The following is a 15,178-nucleotide window of genomic DNA, read 5'->3' as shown; positions in this document are numbered from 1 at the left end:
CATTAGTCGTTAGTCATATTTTATCTCTATTTCTCCTGTTAACCGGTTTTGTGGGAGTGGGCTTCTCCTTCACATGTCCAAATCATGATGGAGGGCTGTCATGATTTTATTGCATTCTGTAGATGGTGGTGTCGATCAGTATGTCAGAATTAAACATGCTTGTTTTTTTTATTAGTTGTGATTAGTTTTCATGTTGTCATTAAGCCGTCACTAGCTGGAACTAATCTCTTCTCTATCTTTTCTTTCTTTTTTTTGTTTTTTTTTTTTTTTTTGTTTCTAACCACCCAGCCGCCACCGGCAACTAACCTATGACCTTCTGACCTCTGAACTCTTCACCCAATGATGACCTGACCATGCCTGCCTGCTGATCAGTTAACTGGTAAACGCCTTTGCTTGCCTGTCTTCAGTGCAGCGAGCTGGGGCACTTGTCCGTTCGTCTTACCATCTAACAAAACAGACAAAGAAATTGTTGTCCTCCAACTCCGCTTTTTGTTGTTCTCCTGTTTGGGTGAAAGTGGTTCTAGAACCTGCACTGAATAGTAGTAAAGCAATAAGGTCCAACTCATCCCTCCGCACTGATCATCCTCTAGTGTCCTGCCCCAAGCGAACGGTAAGGAGGCCTCGCACGAGATGGAGACAGATGTCCCTTAACTACCCGATGACAGAGGCAGTTACTGTGAGAGACTTCTAGGAATATTTTTCTTCTCAGAAAAAAAAAAAAAAAAAAAAAGTCAAAGCTCTCTCTGAATGTACTGTGTGATGATGCATCATGCATGAACCTTTGGTCAGGGATGTCATTGGGGAAGGGATTCCAAAAAGTATTCAAAATTTGATACGCTCTTTAGTCACTACCAGTGCCCTCAAAGGGCAGATGTTGCAGCCTTTTTTCTATTGCCTGCCAAATTGGACGTTTTAAAGGAAAGTGTGCCATGAAATGCAGATTATGATGACTTTTCAGAACTACATTAATGCAGAGAACAAAACAGCAACACTATTAAAGCAAAATACGAGTTTAAATTGTTTTAACCATATTTTAATCTCCTTGGAAGATTACATGAGAACAAGGTACATGCATTATGTGTCACATTACTGGGCAAACTGTTCAAATATTTTTTTTAAACCTCCCTGTATAGAAAAAATTTCATTAAGGATGTAAAAGCCATGCTTGCCTATTTGCTGTATACATGTAATGAAATTGTAGATAAAGTGTAGTGCATTGAAACAAAATGAACAAAAAAGTAGATACTTTTACTATACAAGGGTGCTGGTGCAGAAAAAAAATATATTTTTGGAAATGTAGCATTTTATACTTTCAAGTGTTATAAAAAAAGAAAAAAAGAACAAAGAAACCCTTTATTTCATTAAATGATTTTTTCTGGTGGTTGTCAAGAAACAAAAGACCAAAAGAGCCTTTTAGTCTTTCTTTTTTATTTTTTAAGTATTGGAATAAGTCTAAAGAAAAGGAAGTGCCTTATTTTCTTCATGGTCATTTAGTCAAATGTCTTGTATAATCAGCTTCTCCCTCAGACAAGTTACTGCATGCCACTCAGTCGCCCAGTATGTGAAAGAAGCTGTGAGGGAAGACAAATGATGAGTTGACCATATTAATTACCTGATTTTTGCCATACTAGTGTGATGTGACTTTGCCAAAATCTCATTAAGTGAAGTATTTGCTAAGTTTTCATCAAACCAGCCCATTATTATTTCAACCACTCTACTTTTTAAATCATAGCAAATGCCGTACTTGTGCAACGTAAACCAAAGGGTTCTGTGATACAGACTGTCTCATGCTAAAGGAGATTATTAGCTGACAAATGTTTGTAGAGCTGGAAGTTATGTCATTTTTGTTCAGGGATGGAGAGGAGTTTTCTTGATTTTGGTTGAAATAAATATACATCAACTATAGTAGGCTTTGGCACCACCCAGAAAACAGATGTTCTTTGGATAATGAAACTGAAAGTGCTTAGCGAGTTTTCACGTCCCCAGTTTTCACAAGCAGCTCCTGCAGTGGCAAACAGCACGGAAGTTGCGTAGTTTTCAGCTCGTCTTTGACTATTGTTAGATCTGGCCCATTGACTTTTCTTCAAAAGATAAGCAGGAGAGGGACTTCAGCCATTTGAAGTCCAGCTATACTTTATTTTTAACCCTTGTTTCCACATGAGGTTCGACTAGCTGGGCAATTGCAAGAGCTGAAGCTGTTGAACGCACAGTATTTAGTTCTGAAAACGTTAAGTATTATTTTGTGGGGCTCAGTACTAAACTTGGCAAATATCAGGTGATAATTTTATTCCCCTCTTGTCAACTTATTCTCCTCCTGCAAATCTTCACAGCTTCCAAGTGAAAGGTCAATAGTAAGCTAAGAGGGCTTACGTTTTTAAGCACCTGCATGGTGACCTCATCTAACATCTTGTCTCACCTGGAAATAATTATCAGTTTATTTACTATGCAATAGACATTCATCCTTTCGTATTCAGCTAGATTTTTGTTTATTGTGCCACCGGCTTTGTCTTCCTGTTACACATACAGTTGTGTTGATTTTATTTACAGTATATGCTGTGCCATTTTGATTTTATTTTGGTTGGTTGGTTGAATAAACTTGCGACACTCGAACATTTGAAGAGAGATTTGCTAAAACAATACCAGTATTTGATCCAGTTTCATCTCAACTATGATAAAACCTGGACATTTTAGACATTTATCAAAGGTCTTTTACTTGGGGGGAGGGGAAGTGTATGGAATAGATGTGTGACATGTGAAAGTAATGTTTGCTCTGAACAAACTTCTGAAAACTTAGTTGACAAAATTTTGGATCAACTTAAAAGCATGACTTTTGAAATCTCTGAATGCCTTGGTTCTCAGTATTATCATTCTTTAATGACTTCTTCTTTATTAAAATAAGTAGTTTTAAGACTTCTTTCTGACAGTATTATGTAATTTTTTTAGAGTGGGTAGATGGGAGTGTCGCTTGTATGTAACCGTACAGATGACATATATTTGTCTATTCTTTATTATCTTAGTAGTTTCATGCTATGTATGTACCATAACCAACCTATTGCCTATGAGAAACATGTAAGATAATGTATTTACAGCCATTGTTACAAGTTTATAATGTATTTTTCTATCTTGTTTTATATGTATGTTATATAACATTCAAAAGAATTTTTTTCCTGATTGAGAAAAAAGGATACAAAATGCAAAACCCACAATTTTGATAACTGAAAAATTGCCAATTGTTTTGCAGTACTTTATTATATTGGGAGTGTTGTCTTTCTTGGGCTTTTAGTTAGCTACTGGATGAATACATTAGACATATTTGGGTTTTAGTTGGGTTTTTACATAGCTTGCATTTTAATTCTTTGGTTCTTTGCTGTTTCTATTAACCCATAGCATTATTTTAATAAATGTTATAATACCAACCTACTAACTCTGGACTATGTCTGTTTATTAACCATTACATGTTTAATTAAAATAAACAAATAAAGACGGAAGAATGTAAAGTCTTGAGTTACTGGACTAACCCTGAAGAACGTGACCACAGATAACACAACGTGACTTGTTTTTGTGTTGTTTGTCAGCTGACATTCTGCACACTACTATTAAGTTGGCTTTGGTCATTCTGGCCTTTTACCTTGGGGAATAGGTGCCAGTAGAAATGGGAACAAAGTAGCATTTTTTGAGGCATTCTTCTTGTAGTGTCTCGCCACTTGCCTTTCAGCATCTGCATTACTAATTCCACACTTTCTTTTTCTTTCTCTAAAATAATTACTGTTGGCTCACAGCAAAAGAGCAAAAGATGCCAGTGTATTGGTAAATCGTGACGGTGTACAGAAACCAGTTTGATTCTTTGTTGAACCATTCAGAGGTTGCAATTAATCTCACAGTAATTTGTGATTTGTTGGTTTTGGCACCTGATTCACTGTTGCATCATGTGACATTTCTAAGCAGAAAATATTTCTGGATAAAACTGCTGTACATTGAAATACAAAACCTGGGGGTTTCCTTTGGCAAAAGTGCCTTATTTATGCCATGCTATTTCAAGTAACTTTTTTTTATGGTACTTCTGCTGTAGTCTGTCAGTATTGCCTAGCTCAGGGGAGTACAACTTCTGTAAGCCAAAGGTCAAACTGTTTTTTTTTTCCTAATGACTGCAGAAAGTACAAAAATACACCTTTCACTAAATTACCAAGCAATATCCATTTCAAATTCCAGAGCTGCCTTTATGTGATCTTTATCCCTGTGGATGACTGGAGCAACATGAATGCAGGGAATTGAAATTGTGAAAATGCTGTTTTGAATGTACATCTATGCAAATATTTTTACAGAAATGCTTCCCCTTTCTTAGAACTACACTATCTGAGCCTCCTTCATATTTCCCAGGTAGTTCTCCTGGATTTGTAACCTTGAGTGGGCAGTAATTACCACTACTATCAAGGGACATCCTCGATGTAGATAACTTTTCAGATGCCAATGGATTTCTTCCTGGAAGTCCCATTTTTTTCCTATAGATAGTAAAATTCCAGATGAGGAGTCTGAATCTGTTCAAATTCCTCCTTTAATTTATGACGTTTCAAACTATTTATCTTGAAATACATGCTATATAAAACTGTATAAATAGAGTTCTCACAGTATTGCTAGTAATTAAAATTTTATGCATCTTTATTTTATGGAGAAAAATAGTCTAGCTTTCATGATGTTTGTTGGTTTTCTAATGGCATGTAGTTCTTTGTTTTAGAAAAATTGTAGGTAGAGCTGAAATACCAATACCTTTTGAATAGTTTCACTTGTGCAGAATTTTTTTTAAATTCAACAGATCATGTTGCTATCCTAAAACTCAGCCACAGGCAGATGATAAGAATATTAGGTAATTACAACAGATAATATCAGGACCTTTTGACTGGATAATGGAACAAGTGTCCTTACAGTGCAAATAATTTATAATCTTAAAGAATTTTATCAGAGGCACACATTTAGTTTGGTGAAGTACTCTATCCAGTATAGGTGAAACTATTCAGATGGAACAAAACTTTAGTGTTTTATATTGAAGAATACTTCTATTCTGAGAACTACTGCTTTTCTGTAATATTTTCATTATTTTTTATTTTTATCAATAGATATTAACTACTGTCATACTTTGTCCACAGTGCATTTTCATCTCATTCTTCAGTATATGCCATAGTGAAAGTTGCTGTAAATTGTGTAGTCCTTTAAAGCTGGAGGACAGAAAAAAATAGGGAAACTCTAAAATCAAAATAATACACTATTATTGTTGTCCACCAAAGGCATTTCTCAACTTACCTGAGTGCCTGTCTGAAAATTTAACTATTTTTTACTTTGCCTGCTTACAGGAAAGATATGAACTGTTTTTAGAACTGAATTTGAGGATGACTTCAATATTGCTAAATCACTGAAGTTAGCTTCTTTTTCTTTCTTATTATTCTGAGGTTAAATTGTCTTAACATTTGAAAGATCATACATTCAAGACAATTAGATAATTGCTCTTTGATCCAATAAAGTGGGATTTATCTTAGGTTTTGGGGTTTTTTTAATTAGGTCAGCATATAAATAAAAATATCATCAGGCCTTTCAAAGTAAACTCTGAGCAGTGCTCTTCACATCTTAAAAGTGAACTGTTGTACCGAAGTACACCAAATTTGGTTTCAGTTAAGAGTATTTTTGTGCGTTTTATAAAGTGCCTTCAAGAACACACTTCAGATATTTTTAATGAGCATATGTTCAGTGTACTGACAATACTGATCTTTTATTTGAACATACCTTTTAAATGTGTGTCAAAAATCTACATGTAACGAAAGGTTTATTGCCAGATTGTACTCTGTGAGGGGGACCACTAAAAGGTTTTCTGCCCTGAAAAAGCAGGGAAGCATTGAAGTGTGTTACCATCCATTTAGAAATTAACTTGGCGGAAACATACTTAGGAGTATATGAAACTGAGTTCTTTGTGTCTGGATAAAAATACCAGTTATCAGAAATAGCGCATTGTACAGAACGAAATCTGAGTAACACATTCCTAGGGCTGGAAGTACATGGTTTTTCCTGGAATTTCTGTTTTGTTTTAATATGCTTGATACATTTTTCTAAAACACTGGAATACTGTCCAAATAACACATGACCCATAACGTTAGCACGTGGTAATCAATGTTGAATCAAACTGGTTGACGAAAGTATAGTGCTCTTCCTTCTCTGTGCCTGCGCACTAATTGCAGGTGGTGCATAGGGGCTGGGGCTTAGGCACAGCAGGTTACAGTCCTAATTTCTTGGTGCCTGCAGTTTGGGTGTCCGTCTTTGACAACAAGACTAACTGGGAGGACTTTGCCTCCCAAGGCAAAGATTAGCTGAGATCTGAAACTCTTTGTAGAATTAATTGAAAATACAGCAACAACAAAGTGACATATATACATAAATGCTTTGACTTGTACTATGGCAGTTTGTGTGAAACATTTGAGGTTTTGTTTGTGCAAAATAATGTATTCTGAGGGGAAAAGCAAACATGGACATTGCCAAAACACATGTAAATAAACACCATTTATGACTGTACATTATGTGCAATAAAGTAACTGGAAAAAGGTGCATGTACTTTATCCTCAAAAGAAAACTGACAGCTCTCAATGCTATAGCTATAGTTTTATTTTCTGAAAAGTTAAATTTTATTCTGTATCTAAACAGCAGAATAAAGAATGTACATTTTTCACACTTAAATTTTCATTAATGCTTCTAGCAGTGTTATGAAAGATGTTAATTGTTGAAGAGGCTTAAACTTTCATGGTTGTCCAATTATCAGGGTATATTTTGCTTTATGCTGTTGTTTGTAACTGTAAACGAAGGAAGTATGCATTATATACCATAAACGTGCAATACACATCTTGCATATGGATATGTGGATGCACCAATTCTATAAATTTCTCGAAGATGACCAAGTGATTTTGATGTTATTGTAATTTTGTAGGCATAACTGTTAAAATTGTTCAGAGCAAATAAGAAAGAGGAGTGTTACTTTACTATAATGTTAACATACTGGTTTGGGGCATGGTTTCTGATTACAGTAAAAAATCAAGATGTCTGCCACCCCACCTACTGTGAACCTGGCGAGAAACACACTTTGGAGAAGAACTAGATTATGGTGTTCTACACTTTCATTTATGTGATTATGCCTGGTTTTAGTTAAGGATAATTTCTTTTATCAAGGTATTCTTTGCTAAAAATTCCTTCCACTTCATACTGCCTAAATAAAAAAATGTTTGCTTCAGAAATAAGTGAAGTAGATAAGAGTGGCATCTTAAGAAATCTGGTTGAGTAGGGGAGAGGAGGCTAAATGCCAGTGCTAAGGTACCCTTCTGCACTCCCAGCAAGGATGAAAAATTTGGCATAATTAGTTTTCAAAGACACCTTCCATGATGAGTCTCACCAAAGTAGTGGTGTATAGGTGTGTCTGAGCTAGCTGAACTCCGAAGTTCACAGAATGTAGGGATGCTGTTTGGCATGTGCCACTCGAGCAGGTAAAGCAGCCCCTATCATCTTTGCTGTTACTCTGAGTGCCAGGTGCCTGTGCCCTGCAGTCCTGGTCTGGAGTGTGGGCACAGCCTCACTTGCTGTGCTGTCTCTGGCTGCACTGTGTAAACCCCCTCCTTCATCCATCCGGATCCCTAGAGAACAGAATTGTGCTGACCTTCTTTACCTCTTGCACCAAGTCAGTAATACCTGTTTATGGTCACGTTCATTTTAGGAATTGCATTTATAGGTCTACAAGTTAAAAGTTAGATGTGGAGTTTAAAGACTGGAAATTTTTTATCAACAGACTTTATCACCATTCTACCAGCGCTGTCTGTGTGGTTTGGTATGTTTATGGGGGATGGCCTGACCTTACTAGGTGGCTCCTCGTTTTACTACAGTTACTGTAGTTCCCTTGAGGAAATACAAACTTAACCATTATCAGTGTCAAAATAATGAGAGACATTCACAGCGAAGAGTATGAAGTGCAGGGTCAGAAATTACTGTGTTTCATGTTGGCATTCACGTCTACCAGCAAATGTAGAAAGAGACTTTATCCAACTGTTTTCTTGGTGCCCCTCTGAAGTTCCCAAATAGTTAAAAGTAGACAACTGACAGCCAGTTCCTGTTGAGTTGAACTCGATAAAAATTAACAATCACAAATAATCAGTAACTCTCAAAAAAGGGGTGGGGTTTTGGTTTTTTTTTTCACAAAGTAATGTACCATATATTTGTCCTTTTTAATTTCTGCCACAGCATTTTTAGAGTGTTTTCATCTTCAGCAATAAATACAGTTACTACTTTGAAGAGTAAAGTGAATAAACTCAGAGGTGAGGTTCAAGGAAAAAAACCGTCAAATAATGGCACTCTTCAAGACTCCATCATTTCAGCAGCTTATCAGTAAATGAAGGTGTTTTCTCTAAAGTTCATGTGTTTGTAAGTCCCTTACAAGGACAAGAGGCTAAGCAGAGAAACTATTTTTGTTTGTGGAACCTTTTCAGAATGAATTCTGTAGATTTTCAGTTCACTGAGGGTGGCCTTTATTAAGCAGGTGGTACTTCCACTGCCTGAAGATAGGAAGTTCCCAGGTCCTCTTGTCATAGGTCAGTCATTGAGCAAACAAGTGTTCAGTGTTGATTCTAGTTTGCTTTTATACTCACGTGAAAATGAAACCCCATCTTTTGTATCCAGGCCTTTTTAATATCGTGACAGATGTATCAGTCTGTAGAGCAGTGTTTTAAAGGGATTTTTTTTTTAATTGAAGTTATTTCGGTAAAACGGCAGGTTGAGTGGGCAAGAGTGTTACAGGAAATGTGTTAATACATGATAAAGATACTGGGATCACTGTTTTAAAGGCTCACTGTGTTATGTGCATTAGAAGCCCACAATGAAATGTTTGTGTAATATTTGTCTTGTTAGTTTCTACACCTTTCCAATTATGATTTCCAGACAAGGTGGTTTTCATGAGAGTAAGACTGTACCTTGAGCAGTTCAGAGGTAGTGAAATGACAAGATACTGCAGATCACTCCTACATCTGTGCCTTTTCATAGAGCACAGCCTTTTTAAGGTCTTGACCTCAGATACTGGGTAAAACATTGTGATTTGTGATGCAGGGGGCACAGTTTATTTGTTAGCCTATCTGCTAACCAAAAGTTCATCAAAAGAATCATCAAAAGTTCAAACATCGTTACCATTTTGGAGATGTTACTGCATATTAATTGCTGTGGCAAATTCCATGTCTTGTTTTTAGGGTGCAATTTGGAGACCTTCACATGCATACTACTCTAATAAATCTCTGGATCATTTTCATGATCTTTCATGAAGAGTGGATCCAGTACTGCTGAGGGGGCCACAAGGCCATTGCTTGCATGCCCGTGTGTGACTTTTCCTATATAACCTTAGTGATAAGATAATTTTGATTCTTTCCCTGAAAGGCAACGAGTGAAGCAGATCTTCAGCTTTGTTTCTGAGAGAAAATAGGAAATGTATTCCAATGTGGACTGAAAGAAGATAAATAATAATGTCAGAGCTTTGAACCCTGTCCTGAACAGATGACTAAAAATTACTTTGGACTTTTATATGAGGCAAGAAGAGGAGACAACCCTAAACAAGAGCAGCACTGTCAAGCCCATGCTGTGTTGACAAGAAGTTCATCAGAGACTGTAGGCTGGAATTTTAAGTGAAGAAAATTGAAATTATCTCGGTCCTTGAAGAACTGGTTTACCATATCTTCCTGTTATCTTAAGCAAGCTTGTTAATTTCTCTGTTGGAAATTTTTCCCTTCTTCGGCCTAATTTGAATTTCTTGTTCTTTTGTTCTAAGGTTCTGCCCTGCCCCCTTCCATGCTGTCTTGCATTTCATAGACAAATGCTCCCTTCATTAGGATGGCGAGGTGGCACAGGTCGTTCTTGCTACAGAAAGACAACAAGCAAGACTTCAGGTCTAGATCAGGATGTTCAAGTGTACACTATTTAGAAAGCCTGTTTTACATACACATGACTCCATATGAGCAGATGGAAGAGAAATATTTTAATAGTGAGGGCATAAATCTAATGTCTGGAACACCTGGTTTTGAGATGCTTCTTTCATTGCTGATGATTTTTGCAGTTTTGGGCAAGACCCCTGCAGCCAAATCCACAAAGTACCACCATCACCTGAAGTGATGTATCAAAATACAGAGTGTGGTCACCTAGGTTTTCATCAAAAGAATCGTTTTTATGGTCTTCCAGAAAAGAAAACACCATAGCCTTACTGTCTTTTGTTGGTTTCAAGCAACAACATCAGCAAAAAAGAAAACCCCTGGTACCCAGAGACAATATACCTGCCTGAGTGCAGAAGGGAAAGCACTGATTGATAAATCCCCATCTTTCCACCACACCCACAGTAACCAGCTGGGCAGCTTGGCTGCTTGGGTCCATCTCTCGGATATGTTTCTCCCTGTTTCCACATACACAGCATGTATGGCTGTAACTTTGCCTTTTGCATTCCCCAGCTACCCATAACGAGAGCTACTCTTTTACTCAAGTACCTTTGGCGCTCTTGTTCTGCATCTTTGTCCCTCAGTTTCCTGTCAGTGAAATGAGGCTAACAGGAGAACCCCAGTGGAGTGCAAGCTGTGGATGGCTGCATTCGAGTCTGTAGAGTGCTCACGCAGTACAATGCTGAGTGTACTCCGGTATCATCACAATGTCCAAGTGTCTCATAATCATGAATGTACTTAAGAATAAAGCATGAAAGCAAAACAAAATACCTCTGACTTCTTGCTTAGTCAAACCCATGATACAAAGAGTTTGCAGAATCTTGTAGGCCAGCTGAGTCCTAGTCTCAAACCAGATCACCTCAGTGGGTACCTACCAGTAGTGCTGTCTCAAGGGATGGCCATCTCAAGAAATGATGGGCACAAGTAACTCCTGGGAAGATTCTGGTTGGATGCAAGAGAAAATTTTTTTACAGGGAGGATAGCAGCCATTGGAATAATCTCCCCAGAGAAATGGTGGATTCTCCAATTTTGGACACCTTTAAGGTTCAGCTGGACAGCATACTAGCTCACATCTAGACCTTGCTTTTACCAAAAAAGGTTGGACTAGATGGTCCTTGCAATCCCTTTCAATCTGGTATTCTGTGATTGTGTTCATAACAATCTGAATCCTGCAGGCTCATTGAGGATGGACTGAGCTGCATTCCAGTTTTTCACAGTTGGCAAGTCCAAGGAGAGGCAAAGGGACAGAGATACAGTTTTGGGAAACAGCACTGCTTTGTCTCTGCCTGTGAAATGTAGATGTGGGGAGCACTGACAGCGCTTGAGACCTGGGAGGACCAAGAAAAAAATGGAATTATATTGAGAATCTGGTTGGCAGGAGTGAGATTTCCTCTGCAATCATGTGAGGTTCACATTGTTCAACTCTCAGCATAACATACAATTTTTAAAACTGAAATGCCTTAAAATAATTAACTTTGAAGCAAGAACAACAGTTTTTGCAGCTTCAGGCCTGTAGTTGTGAATGGTTACATTTGGGATACCAATTTTTCAGTGAGCTTTCAATTTGCTTTGGAAGGAGAGAGATAAATGCCATTTGTGAGAGACAACTTTCTTGCTTTCTCAAGCAAGAACCAGGGCTAGCAGGTAGATACAAAACAAAATCACCTCATCAACCATATCACTAATCTCAGCAAAATCCAACATTAACCAGTTTATCCCTGGTCACACTCAACCACAAGACAGCTGGCAACCAAACGCTTTTGGCCAACATAGGTATAGTGAAAGGTGGAGAAGTGGGGATTTACCTCCTCAGTCAAGACTCTTCCAAAATTTTATCTTGGTGAAGTAAACAACTGTGTTTTATTAGTTGTCATGTACCTCACAATGATAATAATAAATTATATTGATGAAGTAGGACTTTCACCTGCTCTGGATTTGTCTTCAGACTTCCTTGTGTGAAGGAACCTTAAAATAAATGATTTCCACTCTGGCAAGCACCTGGTTTAAGACAAAGGTGCAGCCCATGAGTGAAATAGTCAAACACCTGACTCTTTTTGGAGAGAGAGGAGCAGTAAATAATGTTGCCTTAGACTACTTTCTCCCCTGTCATGCCTTTCCCCTTGCAGTTTGCTGTCACTAATCACTGTGAGTCAGAATGTGCACATGGAAGTATCCTTCCAACAGTCAGTGGGGCTGCTCACGTGAGTAATTTGTAAAGCACTCAATCATGGCAATCAAGCCCTGTGGTATTAGACTCATTTTGGCTATAAATTCCCCAGGCAACGACTTACATTCTTGTCAGTAAAACACTGCAATTCTGGTGCAGTGCTTTCATTATTTTATTTTTTTTCCCTCCCCACAGCTTCTCATTTCTTCTCACCCTTCACACACGCACAGAGCACTAAGAGACTCAGAGAAGCAGCAGCTTTGACAAGCAATGCTAACATGCCTTCCTGCTCTGAGCAATTCCTTTGGGCGATTTAGCAATGTCACTCTGGCTCTCAGCATTTCTTTCAAGTCAGGAGCCTCACCACTTATAGCAGCTTGGGAAAGGGAGAGCCCAGGTGCAAAGGCAGGAAAAAAGTTCCATCAGTGGCTGGCAGCAGCAGGAGAGTCTGGTTGTGCTGGTGAGTCAGCTGAACCACTCGCTCCACTTGCTTATTCCAGCCACATACAGGCAAGTGCAGGCAGGGAAAATTCCTAGCTTTGATTGTGAGGAAAGGGCCTGCTTATGCCACCACAATAAACTCTGTTTTCCCAGAATGAAATCTCACCAGGCATAATTGCCAAAATCCTGGGACGATATACTCTTGCTTAACCCCTGACACATCTTGTTCTTTTCACTGGGAGAAAAGTAGTCATTTATGGTTTGGTGTTTTGTATTTTTGGTTTTTTTCTTTAAATTCAATTACCAGCTTTGATGTGTCTAAAATGGGAATAATGGCAGAGAATACAATATCTGCTGTCTGCACTGCTATCTATACACTTGCATATAAATAGCACTTTTGTTTCATGGGTTGGAGTAGAGGCTGAAGAGACATACTGACAGTGCAGCAGCTCTTTTCCTTTGTAGTGGATCTAATAGGCCTGCAGTATGAAAAATGCTGCTTGCGCTTTGCTTTTAGTGAAACTCACTCTGTGCAGAGGTCTAGCAAAGGGCAGAGGCCCCACTTAAATCCTGCTGAGCCTTTAGACAGACTTTCCATGTTCCCCTATGGTAGGTACAAGGATTCAGACAGTTTTGCATTCTGTTCGTGGGTAAAGGCATGTAAATAATACCTTTATGACTCAGGTATGTCTTGCAATATGCAACCTGATGGCAGACAGTTCTACTTTATTGTGCAGATATTTGTTCTGAACCACATGGCTTGTAAGTCATGAAATATTAATGGCCATGCAAATCTTCTCTTCTGTATCACAAGCTTTTCTGTGTTCCTGACCCCTGACTTCCTTTAATCATCTCCTGGGTGTGTGGTCTGTTACTATTCTGAGATATCTGGTGAACAGGGGCAAAGTAATTACTTGATCCCTGCCTGCTGCAAGAATCTTTTTGAAAAGAAAATGGATAACTTCAGAGACGCTTCCTCCTTGCATTAAAATCAGCCCCACCTGCTTGCTTCACAAGATTTCTCTTTTGGTGGCCTGAATGCAGACCTGCAGTGTTCAGTGCTATTTTCATGACTGTAAAAACAGCATTTTTGGATCTCCTATGTTGTCACCTGCTCCTCCACAGATTAATTACAATTACTGGTCAGATGCTTTCTCCCCTTCTCTCTCTCTCCCCCCTACTGATTTTTTCTGAAGGCATCCTTATAAGTATGGGGTTTTATTGTGATTTATTACAGGAAGGCCCAATGATCTTTCAATGAGCAGCTGTAGGGCCTGTTAGTTAGTTAATCTTAGCCATCTCCCTGATAATTGGAGGCTGAATTAATGCCTGAAACATGATTTTTTTTTTTTTTTTTAAAGAACCAGGGCATGTATTTTTGGCAGAAATCTCCTTTCCCCACCTATTTTCTTACATCCCAGACACTAAGAATAAGGATGTTACCAATGTGGGGAAATATGGAAATGCTTCTTAGCTCCCTGCCAGACATAGGAGAGGTCAGTGGTTTGGTGCTGTGCAGGTCTGACAGCCAAAGGAGAAGGAGATGTACAAGCAATATGGCTGGGGAAAGAGAAAACTAACCATGAAAATGTATTTCCCATATGGGAGCTATTTCAGTAAACCAGTGTGATGGAGGTACAGACATGAGTAGGCGAGCTCGTAGTGAGCTCGTAGTGACTGCCAGGAGCATGGTGTAACACAAGGGCAATAATGACCACACAGTTTAATACAAGGTTAATAAATGTTGACCTACAAGTTTCTGATTTCTGGAGCAATTTTGCCCAAGTTGCAGGAGTCAGCAACACAGCACCAAAAACACTGCTTCTGAAATGGTGGGTTTATACAGATTAGGAGGTAGGGAAGACTAGCTAAGGTCAAAACATTCATTTTCAGAGCAGAGAAAAAGGAGCTGGGATACCGCAGGTGTTTGCAACGTGCCATTTTGCAAAACCTAGGATGACACACAGGAACCTTTCTGGGGCTCTGCTGTTCAGTCCTCAGTGTGTGCTATTTCTGAGGATCAGGTGGCAGCCTGGGAGGAATCCACACCCTGGATTTTAAAGGTGCAAAGAAAACCCACCTCACCCTTGATTTCATTCAGCAGCAGGTGCCTATGTGTCTTTGAGGACATAGGTGTCTTTCTTTCACACCTTTCTTGGAGTTTTCTTTCCCCTGAAATGACCTCGGTGACTTCCAGGCCCTGTGAGAAGGGCAGACCCACAGCTTGGCTCACACACATGGCAGTAGTGAAGCAAAGTTACTCAGTGGGTTAAAGCCTGGCAGCCTCCAACCTGGGCACCACCCCACACAGTGACTGCTCCCTGTGTAGGGAGCAGCAGTCCCCACACAGGGTGGTGAAAAGCTGGTGTGCCACCAGCTGGTGGGTGCTGTGGGAATCATAGAGAGAGCGGATAGAGCAGAGAAGCCAGAGCACCCCTCCTGGCCAACCTGCAGCACTGTGGTGTCCCACCACAGGATGACTTACACGTGCCTAAATTATGGTAACAAGCCCTGGTGCAGGTCTGGCTGCCCTGTAGCCTGCAAAGGTGACAGTTGCTAACTCAGGTTTTGGAAGGAAGTGAGCTCT

The 15,178-nt window shown here is 39.0% G+C and overlaps 1 protein-coding gene across 10 annotated transcripts in view; it reads left to right on the top strand.

Annotated features, from left to right (window-relative positions):
* QKI (QKI, KH domain containing RNA binding) overlaps positions 1 to 11,900 on the top strand; it is a 157,571-nt gene extending 145,671 nt beyond the window's left edge. For 7 of the 10 annotated variants that reach the window (XM_048297839.1, XM_048297841.1, XM_048297837.1 and 4 more), the window contains one exon: positions 9,827 to 11,900. In XM_048297839.1, coding sequence (XP_048153796.1) covers positions 9,827 to 9,867 — 41 coding nt within the window. In that variant the 3' untranslated portion in view covers positions 9,868 to 11,900. The other 3 variants (XR_007202402.1, XM_048297843.1, XM_048297842.1) reach the window with 3 other exon arrangements.
* Positions 11,901 to 15,178: the final 3,278 nt, after the last annotated feature.

Source organism: Corvus hawaiiensis, chromosome 3, assembly GCF_020740725.1.
Source record: "Corvus hawaiiensis isolate bCorHaw1 chromosome 3, bCorHaw1.pri.cur, whole genome shotgun sequence".
In the NCBI taxonomy this organism is placed as follows: domain Eukaryota; kingdom Metazoa; phylum Chordata; class Aves; order Passeriformes; family Corvidae; genus Corvus; species Corvus hawaiiensis.
Note: the sequence above shows the minus strand (reverse complement) of the source record. Positions and strands in the feature narration are given on the sequence as shown.